At 51.7% G+C, this 24,142-nt stretch overlaps 1 protein-coding gene across 5 annotated transcripts in view; it reads right to left on the reverse strand.

The window, feature by feature from the left end:
* Positions 1-12,259: 12,259 nt before the first annotated feature.
* MRAS (muscle RAS oncogene homolog) overlaps positions 12,260-24,142 on the reverse strand; it is a 58,331-nt gene continuing 46,448 nt past the window's right edge. For all 5 annotated transcript variants that reach the window (XM_082840363.1, XM_082840364.1, XM_082840362.1 and 2 more), the window contains exons 3-6: positions 23,747-23,900; positions 22,300-22,399; positions 17,278-17,357; positions 12,260-15,568 (exon numbers count right to left, since the gene is read on the reverse strand). In XM_082840363.1, the coding sequence (XP_082696489.1) occupies positions 15,469-15,568; positions 17,278-17,357; positions 22,300-22,399; positions 23,747-23,900 (434 nt within the window). In that variant the 3' untranslated portion in view covers positions 12,260-15,468. The remainder of the gene's footprint in view (positions 15,569-17,277; positions 17,358-22,299; positions 22,400-23,746; positions 23,901-24,142) is intronic.

A 24,142-nucleotide genomic window follows, 5' to 3' on the forward strand; every position in this document is an offset into this window, starting at 1 on the left:
ACATGTAGAGTTAACAATCACAGGGGCCCTCTGGGATAGAGCAGAGTTGAGGAGTGAGAAGGTCCTACTAGTTTGGTACTTTGTCACCTGGTGTTGGTGCCCTTGGGGTGTGTTGCTCTTGCAGTTACTGAGGAGGGCTTTGCTTCCCCAACCCTGAGGCTCTTTCCTGTGGAGACTTTGATCCAGGCGATGCCTCTTCGAGTTGATAGTGTCAACCTCTTCCCTCAGTCCCCTGGCTGTCCTTTTGCCCAGTGTGGGGAATCTCTACTAAGCACCGCTCTTTCCCTAGGGTCCACCTCTGGCCCACAGGAAACATGCACATGCCACTGCTGAAGGCCTGAAGGTCTGAAGTGCAGGCCTTTTTTTTTTGCGTTTCTTTTTTGTTTTTGAATTTTATTTTATTTATTTTTTTATACAGCAGGCTCTTATTTGTTATCCATTTTATACATATTGGTGTATATATGTCAATCCCAATCTCCCAATTCATCACACCACCACCACTCCCCCTCCACCTTGCCCCCTTGGTGTCCATACGTTTGTTCTCTACATCTGTGTGTCTATTTCTGCCCTGCAAACTGGTTCATCTGTACCATTTTTCTAGATTCCACATATATGCGTTAATATACGATATTTGTTTTTCTCTTTCTGACTTACTTCACTCTGTACGACAGTCTCTAGATCCACCCACGTCTCTACAAATGACCCAATTTTGTTCCTTTTTATGGCTGAGTAATATTCCATTGTATATATGTGCCACATCATCTTTATCCATTCATCTTTCTTAAGACAGTCCTCACCCATAATCTGCTATCAGACAAGGGCAGCCCCAGCCAGTCTCTGACCTTGAGTCTTTATTGGGTCCTGTGTCCCTCAGGTTTCAGGAGCCTGTCCTTTGACTTGAGGTGGAAGGCCAGGGTGAGGGAGGGTACGCTCATTGGCAACACTTGCTTTCCGAATACTCCCTCACTCTGCCTCCTCCTCAGCCCCTCAGTTAACCTCATGGACGTTCTCATGGGCTGGCAGAGGTCAGGTGACTCCCTCAAGAAAGGGAGGTGCTTGCCAGCTCTGCTCTTGCTGTTGGCCTGCCAGGTTCTGCCAAAACTCAGACATCAGGAAGCACTGCCTTTACAGCCCCGCACACTGGACTAAATCCTCCTGATCACGGCACAGTGTGCTTTTCATACATGGCCTGATTTATTAGTATACTTTAACGTCTGTCCTTATTTCATACACGAAATTTCTCATTGATTGTTTTCTACGTGCTTTACCAGACTTGGACACGAAGGTATTTCTAGCTTTATGAAATTACTCAGGGGCTTTTCCGTATAGTTTTGCATAGTTTGAGTAACAAGGAAATTGTTTCTTTTGGTTAAGTAAACTTAGGTGTAAAACAGTCTTGGCATGGTGCCGTTTTTTTTAAAATTAATTATTTTTTTTATATTTGGCTGCATTGGGTCTTCGTTGCTGCACGCGGGCTTTCTTTAGTTGAGGTGAGCCGGGGGTACTCTTCTTTGTGATGCGTGGGCTTCTCATCACGGTGGCTTCTCTTGTTGCGGAGCACAGGCTCTAGGCATGCAGGCTTCAGTAGTTGTGGTGCATGGGCTCAGTAGTTGTGACTCGTGGGCTCTAGAGCGCAGGCTCAGTAGTTGTGGCGCATGGGCTTTGTTGCTCCGTGGCATGTGGGATCTTCCCGGACCAGGGCTCGAACCCGTGTCCCCTGCATTAGCAGGCGGATTCTTAACCACTGTGCCACCAGGGACGTCCCAGGTGCCGGGGTTTTTTGTTTTTTGTTTTTTTTGGCCGTGCCATGAGGCATACGTGATCTTAGTTCCCTGACCAGGGATCGAACCCCCGCCCCGTGCAATGGAAGTGTGGCGTGTTAACCACTGGACCGCGAGGGAAGTCCCATGGTGCCTTTTAAAAAGTGATAAATCTTTAACAATGTTTCCAAGTTTTTCTGTTGTTACTCTTTTCTTCACATTTTCTTCCTCTCTCTGGGTCATATCTGGCAATATACTCTGCGTTAGAAAATCATTGCTTTTCTTTGTAGGCTTCCACATTTATTGCCATAAAGTAGCACATATGTTCTTGTGTTAGTTTCCTAGGGCTGCGCTAACAAATTACCACAAACGGGGTGGCTTAAAACAACAGAAATTCATTCTCTCCTAGTTCTGGAGGCCAGAAGTCTGAAATTAAGGTGTTGACGGGATTGGTTCCCCTGGAGGCTCTGAGGGAGAGTCTGTTCCATGCCTTCTCCTAGTTTCTGGAGGCTCTCGGGAATCCACGGCATTCCTAGGCTTGTAGCTGCCTCCCTCCAATCTCTGCCTTCGTCTTAACATGGCCTCCCCTCTGTGTCTCTGATCTTGTCTGCTTTTCCTTATGAGGACACCAGATATTGAATTTAGGGGTCACCCTAAACCCAGGATAATCTCATCACTATAGCTTTCACTTAATTACATCTGCAAAGACCCTAATTTCAAATAAAGTCACATTCACGGGTACTGGGGTTTAAGACTTGGGCATATCTTTTTTGGGCCACTATTCAACCCACTACTCTTCTATTTATAGAATCATGAGAACTGGGTTGAGCGTTTCTGAGAAACAAACACATTTGTTTGTAATTAAAATTTAAAAATCTTTATTTTCCGTTGCCTTCCAGCATCAGTAAGAGAGCCTTGTTTACATGATGCCACCAGGTCCATTTTCACAGGAAATAAGTCTCTCTCTTCTCTCTCACCATACACGTGGGGGATTTGGATGGCAATGCTGAGTTCTGTGAAATTCCTCTCTTAGAGGTGACCAAGAGGGAAAGGAATGAACTGTTCACACTTTCTGCGAAAAGTTTGTCTATTTGAGTTTGTGAGCTTCCTAAAGAATGGGGGAATGAGAGGTACAGACCCATTCCTCCGGGTACCATGCTGTTCCGTTCCCAGGCCTGGCACTTGCCGAGGGTCGGGGCTCTCGTAACATCATGGGGGGAGGGGACGGGTAAGAGAAGGGCCGGCATCTCTTCCCCCTTGGCTCTGTCAACGTCTCAGTGCAACCTCCCGTTGCCTCAGAGCAGAAAAGTAGTGTAGTTGCTAGGAACAAGAGAGATCATGAAATCTGATAATCTGTGAAGTCGGTTGTCACAAGTCAGGTTCTATTCGCTAAGCAACTGTCATGAAAACATTACACATTTTCATCAAGATTAAAAACGAAAACCACGATAGCTTTGAGCACCATCGTACGGGAAAGTACCTATCACAACGCTGTCAGGTGGCACACCGCACAAACCGCTAACCACACCACTGACAAAACACTTCAGCCCCTTGGCAATCATAACATAGACCCACCGGAGCGCTGGAGAGAGGGATTCCTGCTGCGGTAGAAGAGGGGAGAATGCCGGCCGGCGTGTCTCAAATTGCCCAGTGCAGCAGAATCACCTGGAGGGCCTGATAACCACGGGTTGCTGACCCCACCCCAGAGTCTCTGATTCAGTGGGTCTGGAGCGGGGAGAATTTGCATTTCTTACAAGTTCCCAGGTGACGTGTAGTTGTTGAGAACCACTGGCCCAAGGGGGGCTTTGGAATCTGCCCTGTTAATAAGCTCCAGCTGTGACTGAGGCAGAGCCCCCCCCCCCCCCCCACACACACACACAACGTTTTGGTAAGTGCTGGTTGCAGAGTGAACAGGCCAGAGGCCAGGGACTTGGGGTCTCCCAAGGTGGTGGGTGTGTAGACCCAGAGGGGTTCATCTAACGGTTCCTAAGAGGGTCCTCCAGCCTAGACCTGTGTGTTCACTTGCTACACGCCAGACCCGGGGTCCCCAGGGTGTACGTGAAGCTGTATCCAAGCAGGCCTTCGAGAGAGCGGGAGGTCCGAGAGGGCAGGGTGAGAGCTGGGGCAGGCTGTAGAGGGGTCTGACTCTTGCTATCCTAGGACTCCTACGGGGAGCTGAGCCGGCGGCCTTCCGGTGCAAACCCCGTGAGGCTGGAAAGAGACCCATCCTCTCTGCGATGGTGCCACCTGGTGGACAAGAGGGACACTGGCCCGGCTTCCCTGGCGTTCTCGGAGCAGGCCAGGGGAACCTCAAATGCGGACAGCACATACCCACGTAGTAGCAGTGCTGCTACCACTACGAAAACAATGCTGGTAACGCCAAGAACAGCAGCAATGAAGTATCGAGAACATTCTCTGTATATGCCAGACACAGCATTCTAAGCTCTTAGAATGCATTGACTCATTTAATCCTCACGACAATAGAGGGAAACACTCATATGAGCCTGTTTTTCAGATGACGGAACCCGGTCCCAGAGAGCTGGCATAACTTGCCGAGGCCACGTCGTTGGTGAGGCAGTGTCCTCTGATCCCAGTTGGGAGTTCACATGGAGGACACACTTGAGGTCCTGGCTTTGCCACTGGGGCCTGTGAGAACTGGAGGGAGTGGTTTAACATCGCTGAAGCTCAGGTTCCTCTCCTGAGGGGAGTTGCGTGTCCTCCTCCTGGGGATGCAGTGAGGCGTGGTGTGGTGAAAGCGCTCAGCTCTGTGCGGCCCCGGGGCACCATTCACACAAATGCCATGGCAGTGGTGCCTCACACCCGGTAGCCCCGGCCCCGCCCGGCACAGCGCAAGCCTTCAACAAGTGGCCTTTCAGCTCTTTGCCTGACAGAAAGTGGCGTCTCTGTCAATAAATCCCATCTCCTTCCCCAAACTGTGATGCTACTTACAGCTACCCCACCTCTCCCCTGCGCCCCAGCGAACATGTGTGTCATTTCTGAAGAACTTCCTTGCAGAGGTGAAGGACAAGGGAGAGGGATTAACCCTGTTTCAGCTTCAGACAGAGGAAATCTGGCCCTTATTGGACCCAGGAACCAGCAGTGGCCAGAGAGCCTGGCCGGGTGCCACCCCCTCCCTCGCCCGGGGGTAGAGCATCCCTCAACCCCTCACTGCCACCCAGTGCAGGACAAAGGGCCTGTCCTTCCCCTGGCTCCTGCCCAGACTTTCTGTCTAGGTTGGGGGCCACTGGTGACCTTGGCCCAGCCGACTGAATGGGCTGTAGGAGGGGGGTGGTCAGAGAAAACACGGATCTCATTGGTCCCGGAGGCCCTAGTGAAGGGAGGGTTTGTGGAACGACTGAGGCTAGGAGGCCCTGAAGCTGGGCTGGGAAAGGAGATGGCAGTCAGGCTGAGCATGTCTTGGCTCTGTCCCCTATCCTTAGGAAACCTGCTGTGGCAGAGGTCTTGAACTTAGCACGGGGGCAACTCCTGAGTGAGAGCGGGCACAGGGAGCTTCGGGGCAGCCTCACGCCCTCCCAGCTCACTGCCCTGCAAAGGAAATTCCCTCTGGAACTCTGGGGTCAACAAAAGGATTACCTTTCAGACACAGGCTTTTTGTTGGGACAACTGGCTTAACACAAAGCTGAAACCTATTTTACATGGAACCCCAGAATGCATTTCCAATGAAGTAAAGTTTAAGTTAATGATAGCTAACGATGACAGAGCACCTACTATGTGCCCGTTATCGATTCTAGAGCTTTGCCTGAATTCCCTCATTTGAGCTTCACTACAATGGTATGAGATATGGGTGATTCCATTTTATTATTTAATGGATAGGAAGTCATCTGGAAAAAAGGTGTAAATATAAAGGTATTAGAATAAAATAATATTTGGATGAGAAAGGATCCTGTTAGTCTCACACCAAAGGCAAAAAACCATAAAGGAGAAAATGATAGTTTTAAACATTTAAAATTAAAAATATCTATAGTGTAAAAACAAATCATAAATAAGATTAAAAGATTAATTCGATGCTAGGAAAATTTCTGCAATAAATATGACCTAGAAGTGGTCAATAATATATAAAAACTAATAAATAAGAAAAATGAAATTTCCAATAGAAAATCGAAGAGATGGCATAAATAGGCAATTTATAAGGAATAAAACCTGACAAGCTTTAAAACGTCCAGTCTTACTGGTGGTCAAAGAAATGAAAATAAAAGAGAGACCGGATACAATTTTCTTCACGTTTCCATTAAGCAAAGATTTCAAAAAGATGATAACATCCAGGGATGGTGAAAATAAAGGAAATGTACATTTCTTATGCTGGTTCACACATTTTCTCTTTAATAGCTGGGTAATACTCCATTATGTGGGTATAGCATTATTTATTTAATCATTCCCAATTATTGTTCACTTAGATCATTTCCAATTTTTTTGTCGTATGAATGCAAAGATCATCTTTGTTCATCATTCATTGCAACTTTGATGATTTCTTTAGGAAAGGATTCCAGGAGTGGAATTTTTAGGGTAGGGTGTTTTAAACCTCTTGATGCTGGATGCCAAATTGCTTCCCATGAAGGTAGACTATGTTTTGCTTGACAAGGGGAGCTGGGTAAGAGCAGAACTCAGAGTAGCCCTGGACCAGGAGAGGAGAAGATAACAGGCAGTGATTGGAGTCTGGAAGCTGCCCTTCAGGTGGTGAAGAGCTTCGGGGCGGGGGAGGGAGGCAGACTGGGGAGGGGTGGGAGGGCAGGAGCGGAGGCCAGAGGATGGGGGTGTAGGACAGAGCCGTCTAGGCTGGCCCTCCAAGGGAGGACGGCTGATTCCCAGCCCTGGACCTGCCCCACGAGTGAGGCAGTGGGGCCCCATGGGACAGGTTGGCCTGGATCCTAGCACCTCACTTCCTGGGGCTGTCACCCAGCCCCTCCGAGTCTTAAGTGAGGTGACCCAGGCAAAGCACAATGACTGCTAGGTGGTCGATAAATGGTGTCTGTAGTTACTAGTAGGCACTCCAAAGGCATTTACTGATTTGATTCTGGGATCTTGGCTAACATTTAAATAAGAGATTCTACGTGCCAGCCATTATTCTGAAAAGTGTATATACCTAATTCAAACCTAAAAATTTGACAAATGAGGAAATCGAGGCATAGAGCGGTCAGGCACCTTGCCCAAGTCACCGGCCTGTGGCACAGCCGGGCTAGACCCGGGCAGCCGTGCTCTGGGCACCACCTCATGCAGCTCTGCGCACCAATAATGCCAACCGCAGAGAAGGAACAAAAGTCTGAACTGTTGGGGGGCTTGTGGGGGCAGGGGAGGAGTTGTTCTGGTGCCCTGCATCAAGAGCTCCTCCAGGCTGCCTTCAAGTAGGGCTGAGGAGGGGTCCCAGGGGGCCCCTGGCTGCAGGCTGCTCCCATGGGCTGGAGGCCAGAGGTCCCAGACTACACCTTGAGGCCGCTGGGGTTTCACCCACTCTGCTAAGTGCTGGCTGGCTGGCCTTGCTCAGAAAAACTAGGCTGGAAAAAGGCAGCAGATGGGCTAGGCGGTGCCCCTGGGAGGAGGCCCACTGCAGAAGCTCTGGAAAATGACAGTGCTCTAGGTTCAAAATGCCTCTGCTGAGTCACTCGGGGGAAGCTGATCTGCATTCAGCTCACTTGGAAGAAGGCGGGGATGTGGGAGATGTAGTGAAAGATTTGCCTCAAACAGGTTAAAATTTAAAAAGGGTGGGGTGGCTGGTGGGACCTGCTCAGCCTCAGCGAGGCCGGGGTGGTTGTAGACGGAGCACAGTCTTGGGAGCCAGACAGATCTGCGTGCAAGGCCAGGCCCTGTCAGCCCTGGCTGTCCCTGGACCTTGGTTTCCCTTTCTGTGAACAAGGGCCCTACCACCTACCCCACGGGGTGAGATAATATGCACAAGTAACTCAGCGCCTGGCTTACCGTAAGCTCCACGAAATGTTCGCTGGTAACTAGCGCGTGAGGTCTAAGTACCTGTGCAGACCAAGTAACATGGATTAGCTGATTCGGGGTTCTCAGAATCACTTCCCGGGGACTTGGGAGAAGCTCAAATGCTCGGGCCCTAGCCCAGACCTGCTGAATCAGAAAATCCTGTATCTTACCCAGCCTCCCAGGTGATGCTGATGGATGCTAACGTTTGAGAACGGCCACCTAATTGATAATTATTAGTATTGCTGTTATAGAACAAGGTGAAAATTTTCATTCTTACTAATAGGGGGAACAAACTGTCGCAGTTTGCCCTGGTCTGTCCTGGGTTTAGTACTGCAAGTCTCACATCCCAGGAAACTCCTCTGTCACAGGCAAACGGGAACCTTGGTCCCCCAGTTGGAACCACATTGTACCCTAGGAAGGGGTTATGGGATGGTGACGAAAGAAAGCGAACCAGGCGAAGGGGGAGATAACCTGAGGGGTGGTGTTCAGCTGACCGGGGAGGCCGCTGCTGGGGGAAGCGTGGGTGGGAGGGTGTCTGGCGAGGTATGGGTTGAAGGCCCACTGAGAGTGGGCTTCCCTTGTGGAAACTGAGGCAGAGGCTGAACTTCAGAGTGGAGAGTCTGTGGGATGGAGTCAGAGGCAGAAGCCTCTGTGGGACACTGACCCTCAGGAACTGAGTCTGCAGCTGCCCTGGGGCTGCCATAGGCCGGGGACTGGGGGCGAAGGAGGGAAGTAGGAACCTATCTGACTTAGGTTTGAAGACATGGATATCTGCTGATACCTGTAATAACTATTAATCCATTTAATAAACATTCAGCATTAACATTGTAGCCCCAGGCCCTCCCCTGGACCTGGGGACATACACGTCATTGTAGATTGGACCAGACCAGTCAACAAGTTAAGTCAGGCTCCCAGAGGCTCGTAGTCAAGTGTTCATTTACCAAGGGCTGGGCTCTCCGTGCAGTTGTTTCTTTTATTAACCAGTTTTCACTGAGAAGCCATAGGCTTCAAGGGACCATCATACAGTGTAACCCAGCTGGTTGCCTCAGCCCTGGCCATACAGCCGAATCCCCTGGGGAGCTCTGACCCAAGCCAACGGCACCAGATCCTCTGGGGGTGTGGCCTGGGCAGCGAGATTCCTTCCAAAACTCCCGAAGTGATGCTAACACTGATACACGGCCCTTTGCAAACCACTGGTTACAAATTTGAGAGGATGGCATCGGACACCAAGTGCCTTCGCTACACGCCTCACATCCCTCCTCTGCAGCTGGCTCCCAGCCCCCACTCCCGCCTGGGGTGGCCGGCTAAGTGCTCCCAGGCCAACACTGCATCCTGAATTTCCTCTCGCCTTTGCCAATTCTGGCCCAGGGTGCTGGGGCCTGAGTGGCAGGTGGTGGTAACCCCGGTGGGAAGAGGTGGGAGAATCGTGTGTGGGTCACACACTGAGTCATGTGGGGGACGGGGAGAAGGGCTGAGGCCGCCCCCTCCCTCAGGATGTTGTGGGAGCAATGCAGGGACGTGTGAAGGATGCTGTCAGAGCTGCTTAGAAGATGGACCTTTGCTCATTTCATTTCCTCTCCCCACTCTCAGTGGCCTTGAAACTACCAGAAGGGCCCACAGACAGAAAAAGAGGTTCAAGGGGCCGGTTCATTTTCTCACTGGGTAACATGGTGGTATGGTGGGAATCTGATAAAAACGATTGTCTTCCCAGAAGAATGCATGTGTACATACAATTTTGCATATGATTTTGAGGAGGGGTCGAGAGGGGGTCAGCTACCCCACCTGTCACCTCACGGAGCCAAGGTTACTAACCTCTGTACTAGTGTCCCTGGGCTCCAGACCTTAAGGGGCCCTCGTTAATCAGACACAGGAAGGAGAGGGGAAGGATCTGGGCAACTTTGCCCAGAGAGCCGGCTGCTGTCTTGCCGACGAGAACAAAACAAGCTGCCGTTTACCTCCATGTGGTAGGAATTTTCATGTTTACCTACAGGTATTAATTCAGTGGTTCACAAACTTTAGGGAGCACCAGAATCACGGGTGAGCTTGTTACAGCGCACAGGGCTGAGCCTCACTTCAGAATTTCTGACTCAGTAGGTCTGAGATGGGCCCGGATCATTTGCATTTATAACAAGTTCCCAGGTGGTGCTGAAGCTGCCGGTCTGGGGACCCAACTTTGAGAACCACCCGCCCGATTATTTTATCACCCCAGGCGCGGGTCCCGTGACTGAGTAGGAAGCTGGTTTGAGTCAGAGTTTGGTTTCCCACATCATCGCCAGGATGTAAGTTCTACTGAAAGCATCCATCAGTTCTTGAGTGGTAGGAACTCAGTTTTCTTTTCTTGGGTTTAAAATTTCACATTAGCATGATAGTGCGCTATTTGGCACGGTGGTGGAGCTCCGCAAAGTGAAAGTCTTGGGGGATGAGAGTATCCCTAGCTGGCACAGAACACCCACCTTTAGAGAGAGCGCCAAGAACACAGAGCCTTTATGTGTTCTCAGCTCTGTGCATTGAATGTGGTTGTCCACATTTTCAGAAAAATGCTAGAGAGTTTGAGAAGCAAACTGGGATCCAATTTGCCTTTGTGTAAACACTTCCCTTAATTAAGGAAACCACTTGCTGGCTGTGGGGATACTTCTGAGTTCGCTGCCTGGCCAGGCAGAACCTTGCGGCTGTTCCAGGCAGAGGAGCAAACTCTAATTGCTGAGTTGAAAGCAGATGAGGCTGCCCCTGGGTGAACGTGGTTGAACTGCGTCTTGAGGCACAGTGAGTCTGATCTCGGGCGGCCTCGGCCTGCAGTGGCTTGAAGCGGGATTTCAGTTCCCCGGCCAGAGATTCAAGTCAGGTAGCAGCAGTGAGAGCGCTGAATCCTAGCCACTAGACCACCAGAGACAGAAATGAATTTCCACAAAGAGATGGAAAGTAGTGAAACAAATGAAGTGTTTATTAGGAGTAAAAAGAGTACGTGTGAGGGGCTTCCCTGGTGGCGCAGTGGTTGAGAGTCCGCCTGCCGATGCAGGGGACATGGGTTCGTGCCCCGGTCCGGGAAGATCCTACATGCCGCGAAGCGGCTCGGCCAGTGAACCATGGCCGCTGAGCCTGCGCGTCCGGAGCCTGTGCTCCGCAACGGGAAAGGCCACAACCGTGAGAGGCCCGCGTACCGCAAAAAATACAAAAAAAAAAAGAGTACGTGTGAATAGACTCACATGGGTGGGCTCAGAGGGAGAGTCGTGCCCTCGTAGTAGTTTGAATCACTTGTATGGGGCATTTCTTCCGGGTTTCCTCTGGCCAATCATCTTGCTCTGCCTGGCTCTGAGTCCGTATCTGGTATATCTGGTGTAACTCAGCGTCCTCCCCAGTGTGCGTGCACATCTCTTAGCCAAGATGGATTCTAGTGAAGAGGCCTATGGGTAGGTTGACATCACCTACTACGGGATGATGCCCCTCCCCTTTTGGTCCCCGAGGAGCCTTTCTGCGCATGTGTAGTCAGGAAGTTCTCCTTGGCCTCAGAATGAGGGACAGGTGGTCTCTGTCTCTTATCTGGGCAGAGCTCAGCTCCTCTTCCCTCCTGCTATTGTCTTCATCGTGGAGTGTCTGTCCACAGGGGACCAACTCCAGCGGCTCAGCCTGGGGCCCATCCATCTCCTGCCTCAGGTCCAGGCTAGATTTCATTCCAATGCTGGGGTTGATGTCGTAGGGCAGTGATACCCAGATTTTACCGCACATGTGAATTACCTGGGCATCTTGTTAAAATGCAGGTTTTGATTGAGTAGGTCAGGACGGGACTAAAGGAGACAGGACTAAAGGAGATCTATCAGAAGACCCTTTGCTCTGCTCACCACCACCCAGCACCCAGCCCAATGCCTGGCACGTGGTGGTGCCCAGGAAGTCTGCATGGGAGGGATGAATGGGCAGGCGGCCACACCACCCCTCCCTGCTCTAGTCTGCAGTCCGGCCTTCTCTGCCCCCAGCGCGGAGGGTGTGAGAAGCACCCCTAGCCTCCAAGTTTACACGCTTCAGCTGTCATCACCCAAAGAAGTACCGAGAGGGCTCTGGCCCTCTATTCCCTGGGAAGAAGACCCAGAGAGGCTCAGCTTGGCCAACTACCCAGCAGTTTCAATCAAAAGAGAAATGTAATCACACTATATGAAAGACTGTGATCTTGCAGATGGGGGCAGGGGGCAGTGTTCATGAAAAGCAACATCAGACAATCCAATCGGTGTCCTTTACAAAGAGCATCATTCCTGGGATCTGTACCATGAACGCCCACACTTAGCTTTAGCCCTCGTCTGCCTAGGAAGCGCACACCACTGTCCCATTCACAGGCGGGGCAGCTGAAGATTAAAGCAGGTAACTTGCTCAAAGGCACATAAAAGTCAGAGGCAGAGCCCATATCCAGGGCTGCTGGACATCAGGAGACCGGCAGGACGGAGACAACCCTCAGAGTCACCAGCTATCTTCTCCGCAAGAGGGCAGTGTTCTGGGTCGGACGCTGACAACGTTTACTGTTCTCAGCAAAACGTCAGGAATATTTGAGTAAGAGGAAATCAGACAGACAAGTGTTCCTCTTCTTTTGTTTATTAATGAGTTGGGATACACAAAGACTTAATAAAAGTTACATAAAAGGCTCAAGCATCATTGAGATCTTCAGGCATCACTCTCATTTCACGACAATGGCCACCTGTGTAGACAATGGCTAACACTGTGTAACAGAAGCTGGGCGCTCACGGGCGCTCAGTAATTCAAGTATCTTTCATTCTAAGTAAACCCGACATGGACTTTCTAATCCAATGGGCTGCGAATGGAGGGAAACTGTCTCTGGCTCCGGATTTTCTATAACACGTCCGAGGGGCCTTTGGGTTAGAGCTGCCACGTGTTAGTGGGTCACTCTTCCTAGGAACACAAGGCAGGCCGCACCAGGCTGACAGGCATTCTCCACAAGAAGATGGGGGGCAAAGTCCTAACAGAAGCCATCCAAATGTCCCCTGTGAGGGAAAGTCAGTGGCCATCGCCCCAGGCTGGGGGTGGAGAGGATGGCTAACATTACTTGCTGGGGAGAAAAGAGCCCTCTAAGTGGGGGAGGGGTGGAAGAATGTTAGAAGGAAATCTGAGAGCACACAGTGGCAGAGGCATGGGGTGAGAGGATTTCAGGAAGGGTGTGCTCCAGCAGGCATGAAGGGAGCACTAATTCAGATGGAAAACCAGTGGGAACACCAGAATGCCACCAAAGACACAAGTCCCCTTGGGCTCCACAGTCAGGAAGTAGCACGACCAACTGGTTTTCCAGACTGACCCCGCCAGGTGACCGTGTACCGGGGATGCCCTTGGGTATGCTCCACTCAGGCCTGTGCAGAAGCCCCCACTGCCACAAGTGTCCACAGTTCTCTAAAACGCAAAGAACCGCCTTTTAAAAGTGTTATTTACCCATCTCACCTATGGGGAAAATGAGGTCACGGGAGACGAAGGCCGACCATTAGCTCAACAGGGAGGCTGCAGAAGGCCATCCCTCACCCAGTTTCTCCCTCTGGCACTGTGGGCTGAGTGCAGGAGAGATGGAAGATGGGGCCGGGGGTGGGGCAGATGTGCTGCCCTGTTGGGCGGAGGGCCTAGAAGCAGCTGGAATCTCTTCGTCTGGTTACATTCACAGCTAAGGGCTTCGTTCTCAGTCAACTGATCTGTTTCCAACAAGACTCCCCCATCCGGTGCCGTCAGGGAGCTGCAGGCTCCACCGTGGGCAGGGGTGCTGGTGGTGGTCCGTGCCCGGGACCTTTCTGAAGCGGACGCTGCCCCGTGAGCCGGGCTTCCTGTCCTGCTCTTCCAACTCGCTCCATCACCGCACCTCCATCCTTCCTTCTTCCCGCTGTCTTGCCTCTTCCTCATCTCCAGTTTGCAGCTGCCACCCAACTGCACCTGGGCTGCTAGGGTGTGGCTCAGAGGAGCGTATTGGTTGGAAAGAGCCTTGTCCTGTTAGTGTTTAGAAGGCCCATTAACATTACAGGATCTTGGGAAGCTCTGAAGTGCCTGATCTGGAATATTCTTTGTTATCCTTCCTTTTAGGGTCAGAAAAAAAGGGCCATTTAGACAAAGAAGTTTGATTTTCCAACAAACAGAAGTCCCAACTGTTTTTTCCGGCATCAGAACCGTTCTTTGGCTGCGCTCCCCTTCCACCACGTTGCTGGTGATCTTGCTGAGTTAGGAACTCAGCGCATTTTCAAAACTAGGGAAGAATCCAGGGGTCTCGATGTCCGGCTGAGTGCTCACTTTACCCGGGTTTCTCTCTCCAAATGGTGACCAGGCCACTCACTAGGGATATTCTAGTTTGCTTGGTGGCCTGATTTGTAACAGATGGAAACTAAGGTCACTAGCCGGCCGCCTCATCTCTTGACTCTCTCTCGAGGGTGCGCTGTCCATCCATCCCGCCCCAGTCTGGCTCACACCAGCAGCACCTGAGAGGCAGGTGGGCGTGGTCAGGAAGCTAGGGGGCTGGCCCCTTGTAGAAACAGGTATATGGGAGCCATGTCGGCACCCCAACCTTACTTTCTCCTCCACTTATATAGCATAGTTAAGATCCAAGAGGTTAATAAAAGTTCCTGCCAGAAAGGCAACCTGTAATACTAAGTTTGCAAATGTTTCAAGGGGTTTTGCTCATTGACTGGGCTTAAGAAGTGAGTCAGTTGACTCAAAGGGAAAATGGCTTCAGGTCTTGGTGCTGTTTCAGTAAGAACAGTACTGGATCATTTTTGGTTAAGATTTAGCACGAACCAGAGTTTTCCAGATGGTGTCCATGTTAGCTGACTTCGACGCAGAGACCGTACACGCCTGTTCAGTGTGTTTGTATCAGAGGCACCAGACAGCACAGGTGATGGGAGAAAGCCCTCTCCCACGGCTGCGAAGAACACAGAACTTAACCCACACCACCTGAAAAATACACGAACACTTTTGCGACTCCAATAAACTTACTTAAAATTTATATATTTCCAGGGTAACGAGAAGCCCTTTTAAAACTGACGTGCCCGTCTCTCCCCTCAGCAAAACAAAATTTTGTTCCCTGCTATCTGCATCCTCAACCACAGTAAAACCTTCTGGGTACACACATCTCTCTTCTCTCCAGTTTACAGGAGGCCATGAGTAGGGTCCGTTCCTCCCGAGGCCTCCAGCCACGGTCCCCGTGAACTTCTGGTCTCTCGGTCACTCTGCTTTCACGTTGAGTTGAGTTTTGGCACGGCTGGGAAATTTCAGTTAAAAAACAACCATATTCCAGACATATTATAGAAGAGGTCTGCTGAAGACTTGAAACTTCACCAGGCAGTGGGCACAGACCCCTTTAATAAAATAACAATCCCTAAAATAATTTAAAAATCTACAAAAGACACCCAAGCTCAGACACTGTGGACCGGGGTTGGGGTGGGGAAGCGTGATCATGGCTTGCTTTTGTACGTGGAGAAACACTTCCACATCACACCCACACTACGTAGTTCAAAGAAACAACACAGCCACCAGGAGCGGGGAGGGACCGGGTTGCATCAACACAGGGACTTGGATGCTGCTTTGTTCACTGTTGCCTCTTCGTTGCTGCTGAGACACAGGGCAGCCCGTGCCCTTCCAGCAAAGCCAGACTCTATCTCCTCCCTGCCCACCCTCCCTCTCTCCCTTCCTGTGTCAAGTCCTTGGGCCAAGGGTCATGGTTAGAATGGTCTTCAGTGCGGTTAGGCAGTGGAGGGGTCCCAAGGGCTGGCCAGTTCCCGGTCACTGTGCCCAGGGCCTCGGGCCATCACAATATCACGCACTGCAGTTTGTGGGTGCCAGTGGCCCGGTCTCCCCGCCATTTGGTTTTCTTCTTCTTCTTCTGGCTTTTTTCCGGAATCTGTTGCCTTTTGAGACAAGGAAGGGCAGAATAACAACGTTAGAAAGGGCTTTGCTTCTCCCTGCCTTTTCCTTCCTTGCCCCTGGGTCTGCGGCTGGGAGGCCAGTTCTGGCTCTGGAGGGGGAGGGGGCCGGGGGAGGGGGAGGGGAAGGGGGAGAAGGGGCCTCTGTCCTGGATGCTGGAGGAAGAGAGCCTGTCCTGGACGGTGTCTCTAAGGCGAGGAAGTGGGAAGGGAGAGAGGACAGAGCAAAACCTGTCATGCTACTGGTGAGACTTCCTGATAACCATGCTGTGGCTATGTTTATTTCAATCACAAGCTACGTTATATGTTATACAAGGTTGGCTTCTATGTCTGTGTTTCATATTTTAAATAAAATGACAGGTCAACTGAGCACAAAAGCTTTTTACGTGTTTCCTGTTCATTTTTCCTACATCTAAAACCTGCCCTTGGAACTCGAGGTCCATAACCAAGACATCACCCCCTCCTGGTGTGGTAGCATCTCCTAACTCCAGGCAAAGGCCCATGAGAAAATCGCTTCCCGAGTGCAGGCCTGCCAGCTAAAGCATAAGGTGAAGGCTGCAAACCACAGTCCACGCTGGGGAATGATGAGAAAAGGGGGTTGCCGGGTGTGTGTGTATGGGTGTGAGTGTGTGCACGCACTGGGGGGGCTGAGAGGCGGCAGGTTGGGAAGTGCACGGAGATTCCATGACTAAGCAACAGCCCTACAGGTCGGCATATGACGACACACCAAATGCATGCTGTCTGAGAACCACTGGTTAGGCCGCTCTGTACGTTGAAGATTTTGGCAACAGCAAAGGTGGGGGGACAGTGAGCCCAGCCAGGACACTGTCTCCGTCGTCTAGACATGAGATGATTAAGGTTTGGACCTGACTATGCAAAGGAATCCACAAGAGACTACAGCCTGGGATTTCTGACACTCCCTGGAGACCGACAGTGGGTAGGGGCTGGAAAGGAGACACATGTACAAAGCCTCTGTGATTGCAGCCTGGGGATCAGAATGCTGGTTGTTCAGGTGAAACGTCAAGGGGTGCTCTGACATCAGGGAAGAGGAGAATGGCCTACTTTTTACCGTGTTGGCAGCTTTGGTGTTGGGAGAACAGCGGGGGCAGGATGGAGGCGCTGCCCTCGGGGAGCCGGAGCTGCAGGATGGAAGGGAGGCCAGGGAGGCACCTCGCGCAGGAAAGCACTTTGTTTAGCTTGTGGCTTCACGCATAGGGAGTCGGGGAGAGCAAAGGTAGGTGGGAAGGACAGAGATGGACAGAAGTGTAAGAAATCCAAAACTAGGGACTTCCCCGGCAGTCCAGTGGTTAAGAGTCCGCCTTCCAATGCAGGGGACGCAGGTTCGATCCCTGGTCGGGGAACTAAGATCCCACATGCCGTGGGGCAACTAGGCCCGCGTGCCGCAACTGCTGAGCCCACGTGCTTTGGAGCCTGGGTGCCACAACTAAAGAGAAGCCCATGCACTGCAATGAAGAGCCCGCATGCTGCAACAGAGATCCTGTGTGCCGCAACTAAGACCCAATGCAGCCAAAAAATTAATAAATAAAATAAATTAAATTAAAAAAAAAAGAAATCCAAAACCAGGCCCAGAACTGCCCAGCCTGGGCCTCAGACACGGCACCACGCTCCTCCAGCCTTCCCGGTGTCCGTCTGGCCACAGAGGCCCTGCTTCCAGGCAGGCGAGCCTCACTCACCTAATTACTCTAACCAGGTCATGGAAGGCTCTGTCGACGTTGAGAGGTGGGTCCTTGGCACTGGTTTCTATGTACGGAATCTGGAAGGCAAAGCAGCGTTATGGAGTTCCTGTAACAGCGTTACAAAGGCCTGTTCCCTAAAAAGGCAAGTTCTCAGAGGCCCCAAGGAACCCTGCGAAGCCCCCGTGGAAGCCCAGCTCCTACGACCTCAAGCCCTCAGTGGTTTCTCACTCTATAAAGTCAGAAAGTTTTACTGACAGCTTTTCTGATTCTCTCGTGCTCTCTGGTCACAGAGATATTTAAGAGCCCCCTAACAACAGAATAAAAATGATCTTTTTAGACACTTGAAGACTAAAGACTGTTTCATTTATCAAACTGATGTATGTTCTGATTCTATTCAGTTTTCTCTCTGAGGTCTATTTCTCTACCTTAGAGGATTCTGCCCCTCTTCTCAGGTCCTCCAGAGGGGACGCCGGTGGGAAAGGCTGAGGCGAGGCTGGCCCTGGGCAGGACTCTGCACCCTGGCGACCCTGGTGGTCTATGCACCCCACACCGACCTCAACCGTCTGCCTGGCCCAGCTCTTGCTTGGTCTGCAACTATGAGCCCGGAGCTCAGCCATGTTTGCAGAAGGCTTATGTCTGCATGTTGAAGGCTGAGGATCGTTACCCGGCTGGAAGGCAGCAGTAACTGCGAGATGTGGCTGAGGGGACCCTATAGGGCCATGTCTACCCCAAGCCTCGGACTGGCACAGGGAGGAAAACAAAGGCTCCATGAGGTCAGGACATGGTCTTCTCCTTTAACAGGGACCCCACAAAGTCAGGAGGCTCATGCCCACTCCCCCAACAAGAGGCGAACGTGTGGACTCTGGACAACACGCACAGGCCCCCTAGATGAGATGCAGGTGAGCCAATCATGATTAGACTGAAGAACTTTGGTATTTTTCGCAACCTTCTCCTGATTACAAAATTAAGGCATTTCATTATAACACACTTGAAAAGGAAAAGCACAGCGAAGAAAATAAAAACAATCAACACTTTAAATGCATGGGGGTCCGGGGTAACAGGGTAAGTCGTTATCTTAGAGGAGCATGTCGTAACTGATCGCCCAGAACACATCATAAAGTATCTTCCCATCATCGCGGGAGATCAGATGTTCACCCACTGCTGTGGCTTCAAGCAGGGGCTTGCTCTAGCCGACCCAGACACAAAGGGCAGAGTACAAAGGACATGGCTCAGACCTTGGAAATTTTCATTTGACAAATATTTGAGCCTCTGATAACCCCGAGAGGAAACTAACTGCCTTCCACTGTAGGCTGCTGGACTGTAGGCTGCTCACTGAGGTGACCGTGGGCTGTTTGGCCTCCCAGGTCTCAACGTCCCTGACCTCACTAATCCTCTCGTTAACCCTCTGAGGTAAGCGGTTATCTCCGTTTCACAGCTGGGGAGACTGAGCTCAGAGTGGTGACGTACTTGCCCAAGGCCACACGGTGGCCAGCAGAGAATCAAGATCTGGACCAAGTGCACACTGCACTTCCCACATGGCCTGGCACGGACAGGTAGAGGTGCTGAGGTCTGCTGCGGAGCCTCTTCTAGGCATGGCGGGTACCCCAATAGCTCTTGGGAGCCAGAGTCCTGTGCAAGCTCGTGAGGGCAGGACAGCGTTCTTCCCTGTGCGCACTCACCCAGCGGGGAAGCGGGAGGGCAGCTGGGGCTGGGACCTCCCCGGAGGCTCTTCACATCCTATAATCCTGCCAGCTCGTAAGTCCCAGGCTCCTGGGGCCTCGGACCTCCGCTGCCTGCTCACAGGCACGCCGCTGTAGTACGCCCAGGTCCCCAGACGCCTCCGCTTTCTTTCTAGGGATCCTGCTTCTGAAGAAACACTGATGTGCATTATCTGGGTTCTTAGAATTCTAGGGTGTCGTAGTAACAAGACTTAAACTAAGGGAAACCCTGCAATAAGTGGTAGTACTATACGACTCCACCGAAGGGCCAGGAAATGCCACCTTCCTGCATTGGATGGGGGCGACCTGCCTTGGTCAGCTAAAGAACTTGCCTTATGAGCTCTAAAATCAGGACAGTAGCTCACAGGGTCATTTGGTCGAATGATAAATGAGGCAGCAGCATTCGCGGTAGGAGCAAGGTCAGCTGAGAGACTGGAGACCTGGGTTCTAGCAGGGATGGGTGGGTACTCCTCGCCAGCCGTGAAGCCCCCAGAATTCCCTCAGCCCCCTGTGTCTCACTCCCTTTTACCTGCAGAATGGGGCTGCTGCTACCCCCGTGCAGCGCCCTTCCCCCGTCCCCAGCCAGCCACGCACCCACCCAGGGGTCTGTGAAGGCTCTTAGCATGAGCTCACCGTGCGGAGCCCGAGGCTGTGGGATGCAATGGCTCCTGGCCTCTCTCTGTGCAGGAGGTTGGCCAGTGGAGGGAACAGGCACGCTACTGTCTGAGGCCTGCGTCTAATGCTAAACCCAGAGGTTAGTTCCAAGTGCTCACCTGGAGACTTCTGAGCACACCTGTCTTGGTTGATGACTTCCTCCTCCTCGAGGCATTTATTTTCCTTGGCTCCCAAGGCCCCACGCTGGTCCTCACACATCACTGACCACTCTGTCCCTTTTGCTGCTTCCTCCCATTTCCCCATACCCACAGCACCGAAGTGTCGCCAGCCTCAAGCCTGGGACCCCTGCCCTAACTACACCCATTCCCCTGGGCTTCATGGCTTTTTTCTTTTTGTGTGTATATATCTCTATCTCTACCTCTATGTGTGTGTATATATAAATACACAATTATATATACACACAAAATTGAGGTAGAACTGAAATAACACTAATTTCAGGTATACAACATAATGATTCGATATTTGTATATGTTGCAAAATAATCACCACAATGAGTCTAGTTACATCCATCATATATAGTTACAGAACTGTTTTTTCTTGTGATGAGAACTTTGAAGATTTACTCTGGTTTCATGGCTTTAGATTCTACCCACATGCTGCTGATTTCCAATATTTACCTCCAGATGGTGTATCTGACAGCAGTCTGGACGCCTCCACTTGACTATCCCCTCAGCTCCTCAAACTAAGCATCTAAAACAAAGCTCCTGGTGTTCCCCACGTCCTTGGTGCTCTTGTCGCCCTGCCCGGCTAGTGGAACTCCAGTCTTCTGAAAGTTCCTCGTGCCCCAAACCTTGGCATCCTCCTCAAATCCTTTCTCTGTCACCCCACATCCGGTCTGTGGACAAATCCTGTCGGCTTTCAGAAAGACACCAGAATCCATCCGCTCCTTGCCACCTCCACGGGCACCATGCGGGTGCACGTCAGCCGGCACCCGGCTTATGGTGCAACCCCCAAAGACCTTTCTCCACACGGGCGCCAGAGGGAAGCTGTTCAGTCATGAGTCGGGCCACGTCACTCCTCACTCAAAACCCTCCAGTGGGGCTTCCCTGGTGGCGCAGTGGTTGAGAATCTGCCTGCTAATGCAGGGGACACGGGTTCGAGCCCTGGTCTGGGAGGATCCCACATGCCGCGGAGCAACTGGGCCCGTGAGCCACAACTACTGAGCCTGCGCGTCTGGAGCCTGTGCTCCGCAACAAGAGAGGCCGCGATAGTGAGAGGCCCATGCACCGCGATGAAGAGTGGCCCCCGCTTGCCACAACTGGAGAAAGCCCTGGCACACAGCCAAAAATAAATAAATTAATTAATAAACTCCTACCCCCAACATCTTCTTTAAAAAAAAAACAAAAACCCTCCAGTGGTTTCCCCTCCACTCTGAGCAAAAGCCCATAAGGCCTTAACCCCCCCGCTCTGACCTCACTTCCTGCTACTCACCCCTCCTACTCCTGCTCTGGCCGCTCTGGCCTCCTTTCACCTCCCTGCTGTTCCTCAAACTCCCACCTCAGGGCCTTTGCACTGATTATTCCTCTGCTGGAACATGCTTTCCCCAGATATCCAGAGGACTCACTCCCTCACCTCCTGTCAGTCCTCACTGATATGCACCTTTCCAGTAAGGCTTTCCCTGACCACCTATGTGTAAAAACAGCCCCCAACTCCACGTTCCCTACCCCCTTCCCTGATTTACTTTCCCCCAGAGCACATGTCACCTTCGGACACGCTCTAATTTGCTGCCGTCTCTAGAAGCAAGCACCCTGAGGCAAGGGGTTTTGTTTGCCAGGGCCTAGGACTGTTGAATGAATACGTGAATAAACACAGAAGGCAGAGACAAGCAAAACGAACTCGCAGTGGGCCCCTCCCTCTACTTACGGAGCTGGGCCCACCGGGCAGAGGGAAGGGGCAACCCTGCAGACTTTCCAGGAGGCTGGGTGAACTTCTACATAACTGACCATTGAGGCTGGGGCATGGTTGTGCTAATGCGGGGGGAGGCGTGGGAAGAAGCCCAGTGACCCCACCATCCAGTGGGCAAAGGGGCATCACAGTGAACTGAAAAAAAAAGCAACCCAAAGGTGTCTGCTGACATGCACGGTGTGGCCTGGGCAAGCCTCGGTTTGATCACTTGCTGAAGACAGTGGTGCCTACCTCAGTGTGTGGTTGTGGGGAGTAGATGCTCCCCCAGCACAATGCCTGGCACAGAGCAGGGCTCAGTGAAGGCGGCTCATCTGACGATTCTGAACATAGTCAGGCACTGGCTCAGAGACAGGGACGAAGCCAAGCCTCTGCACAGCCCAGCGAGGAGCCTGCTGCGTCGGGGCCAGGAGGTGAAGGTACCTGCTCTCGACAGCAGGGCCTCTAACGACTGCCAAGAAGGTGCTTTCTCTCTGGCCTGTTGTCTTGTTTCACAAAATATCCCACATCACATGTGCCTCTATGTGGACCTAGCCCACTACCTAGGAGACCTGTGTTTCATTCCAATAGACTAGGACTGCAGGAGTGAGGGGGCACTGACATCCCCTGAGCCCTCACCCCGACACCCCCCCCACACCCACACACGCGCACACACACCCACACACACGCACACACACGCGTGCGCACACACACACGTGCGCGCACACACACACATACCACCTACATTGTGTTTGGTGGCCATTTCTTTTCCTTGCTCCCTGGTGATTTTCCTCAAATGCATCAAATCAACCTTGTTGGCCACGAGGATCATCGGGAATGACTCCCTGGGAAAAAAAGGAACAGCAGCTTGTGAGCTTCCCTTGGTGAAGGCGGGGCACCCACGCCTCAGGCCTGACACAGCACACAGCACCTCCCTATGGGGCTGGGTTAACTTCAGAGTCTTTCCCTCCACATCTCCTGGAATGGAAGAGGGACCCGGGGGCTGCTGGCTGCCTTGGTTTGAAGCCTCAGGCCTGTTGCAAGGTGAGTGCAGGCCCTCCTGGGAATCCCCTGGCTCAGCACTGACTGGGCCAGCGGCCCGGTTCCCAGACCTGCTTCCTCTCATCTCCCAGTCACCCTGACACGCCACCCGTGCAGGCCATCATGCTGTGGCCATCGGCAGTGACTTGTGAAGAGCACCAGGGCCAGGGGCTGGCACACAGCTGCCACTCAATAAATGGCAGCCGCAAAATCAGGATGGCTCCCAAGAGTGGAAGGCGGGGATCAAGAGGCACGTCTGCCTTAAAGATTCCCGTGGACACATGGGGCCAAACTGCTGTCCCAACGTGAATGAAATGCCAGTCTTTGTCAGCGTTGAGTATTTTCATAAAGAAATTATAATTTGATGGGTGAAAAATGGTACTTTATCCTTCTTCCTTGCACTTCTTTGATTAGCAAGAAGGTTGAATACTTTCCCGTATCTGTGTCATGTATGTTTTTTCTTTAGAGATTCCTATAGTCAGGGGCTTAACCCACATTTGTCTCTTGGAGCTCTATGTGTATATGTGTGTATGTGTGTGTGAGTGTATATCCCTTTACCTTGAAAAGTTATTAACACTTTGCCTTTGAGATAAGTGTTAACTGGATTTTTCGAATTTTGAAATTTCCGAAAATTTTGAATTTTCGAGATTTGCTCAAAGCTTGCTGTTTTCCTATTAGTCTGTCCTTTTACTTTTACATTGCCTCTTTAAGAGCCAATTAACTGAAAAGACCAGTTGGGCTTAAAACAGACTCCAAATTATTTAGCTACGCCATATTATGCTAAGGAAAACACGAGCCTTTAATAGGGGCTTAGAAATCCCACAGTCAAATGTGATGTAACCAGTTACGATGTACGCCGGAGAGAAAATTCACTTTTTCTTTGACTGTAATAAAATTTGGTTACACTGGAGCTGAAAAACAGATGTTATTGATGATTCCTTGACTCATCGGACAGTTTAGGAGAGATGGCGGGTGGGGGGGGCGGACGCCTCGAGGCCTTGGCTGCGTGTAGACTCCTCTGGCTGTGTGGAAAGGTCTGAATTCAGCTCTGCCCCTCGAACCTCAGCTTTCACCTGAAGATCTGAGAAAGACAGACAGACAGAGCCCACCCTGAGCCAGGCATGGGGAGGTCCCAGCCTGGCCGCCCTCACCTGTCCTTGACGCGCAGGATGAGCTGGTGGAAGCGGTCCACGTGCTCGAAGCTGGCCTTGTCCGTGACCGAGAAGACGATGAGGAAGCCGTCCCCCGTGCGCATGTACTGCTCCCGCATGGCGCTGAACTCCTCCTGTCCGGCTGTGTCCAGAACTGGGGTGGGATGAGGCCGCTCAGGGGCTGTCACCACCCACCCTGGAGCCCCTGGGGCCTGTGGACCCCGAGGCTGCTGCTGCGGCCCCTCGGGTAGCTCCATCGAGCTCCCCCCAGGAGGTTCCAGGCTGTGCTTGGTAAGGGTCCAGCGGGGCCTCAGACACCTCAGTGTGCGGCTCTAACTGACTCACTTGTGGACCCACTGACTCCAGCCCACGGCGCTCCCTGGGCCTTAATTCTCT

The sequence above is a fragment of the Leucopleurus acutus genome, assembly GCF_964270905.1.
Source record: "Leucopleurus acutus genome assembly, chromosome: 5".
NCBI classification, from domain to species: Eukaryota; Metazoa; Chordata; class Mammalia; order Artiodactyla; family Delphinidae; genus Leucopleurus; species Leucopleurus acutus.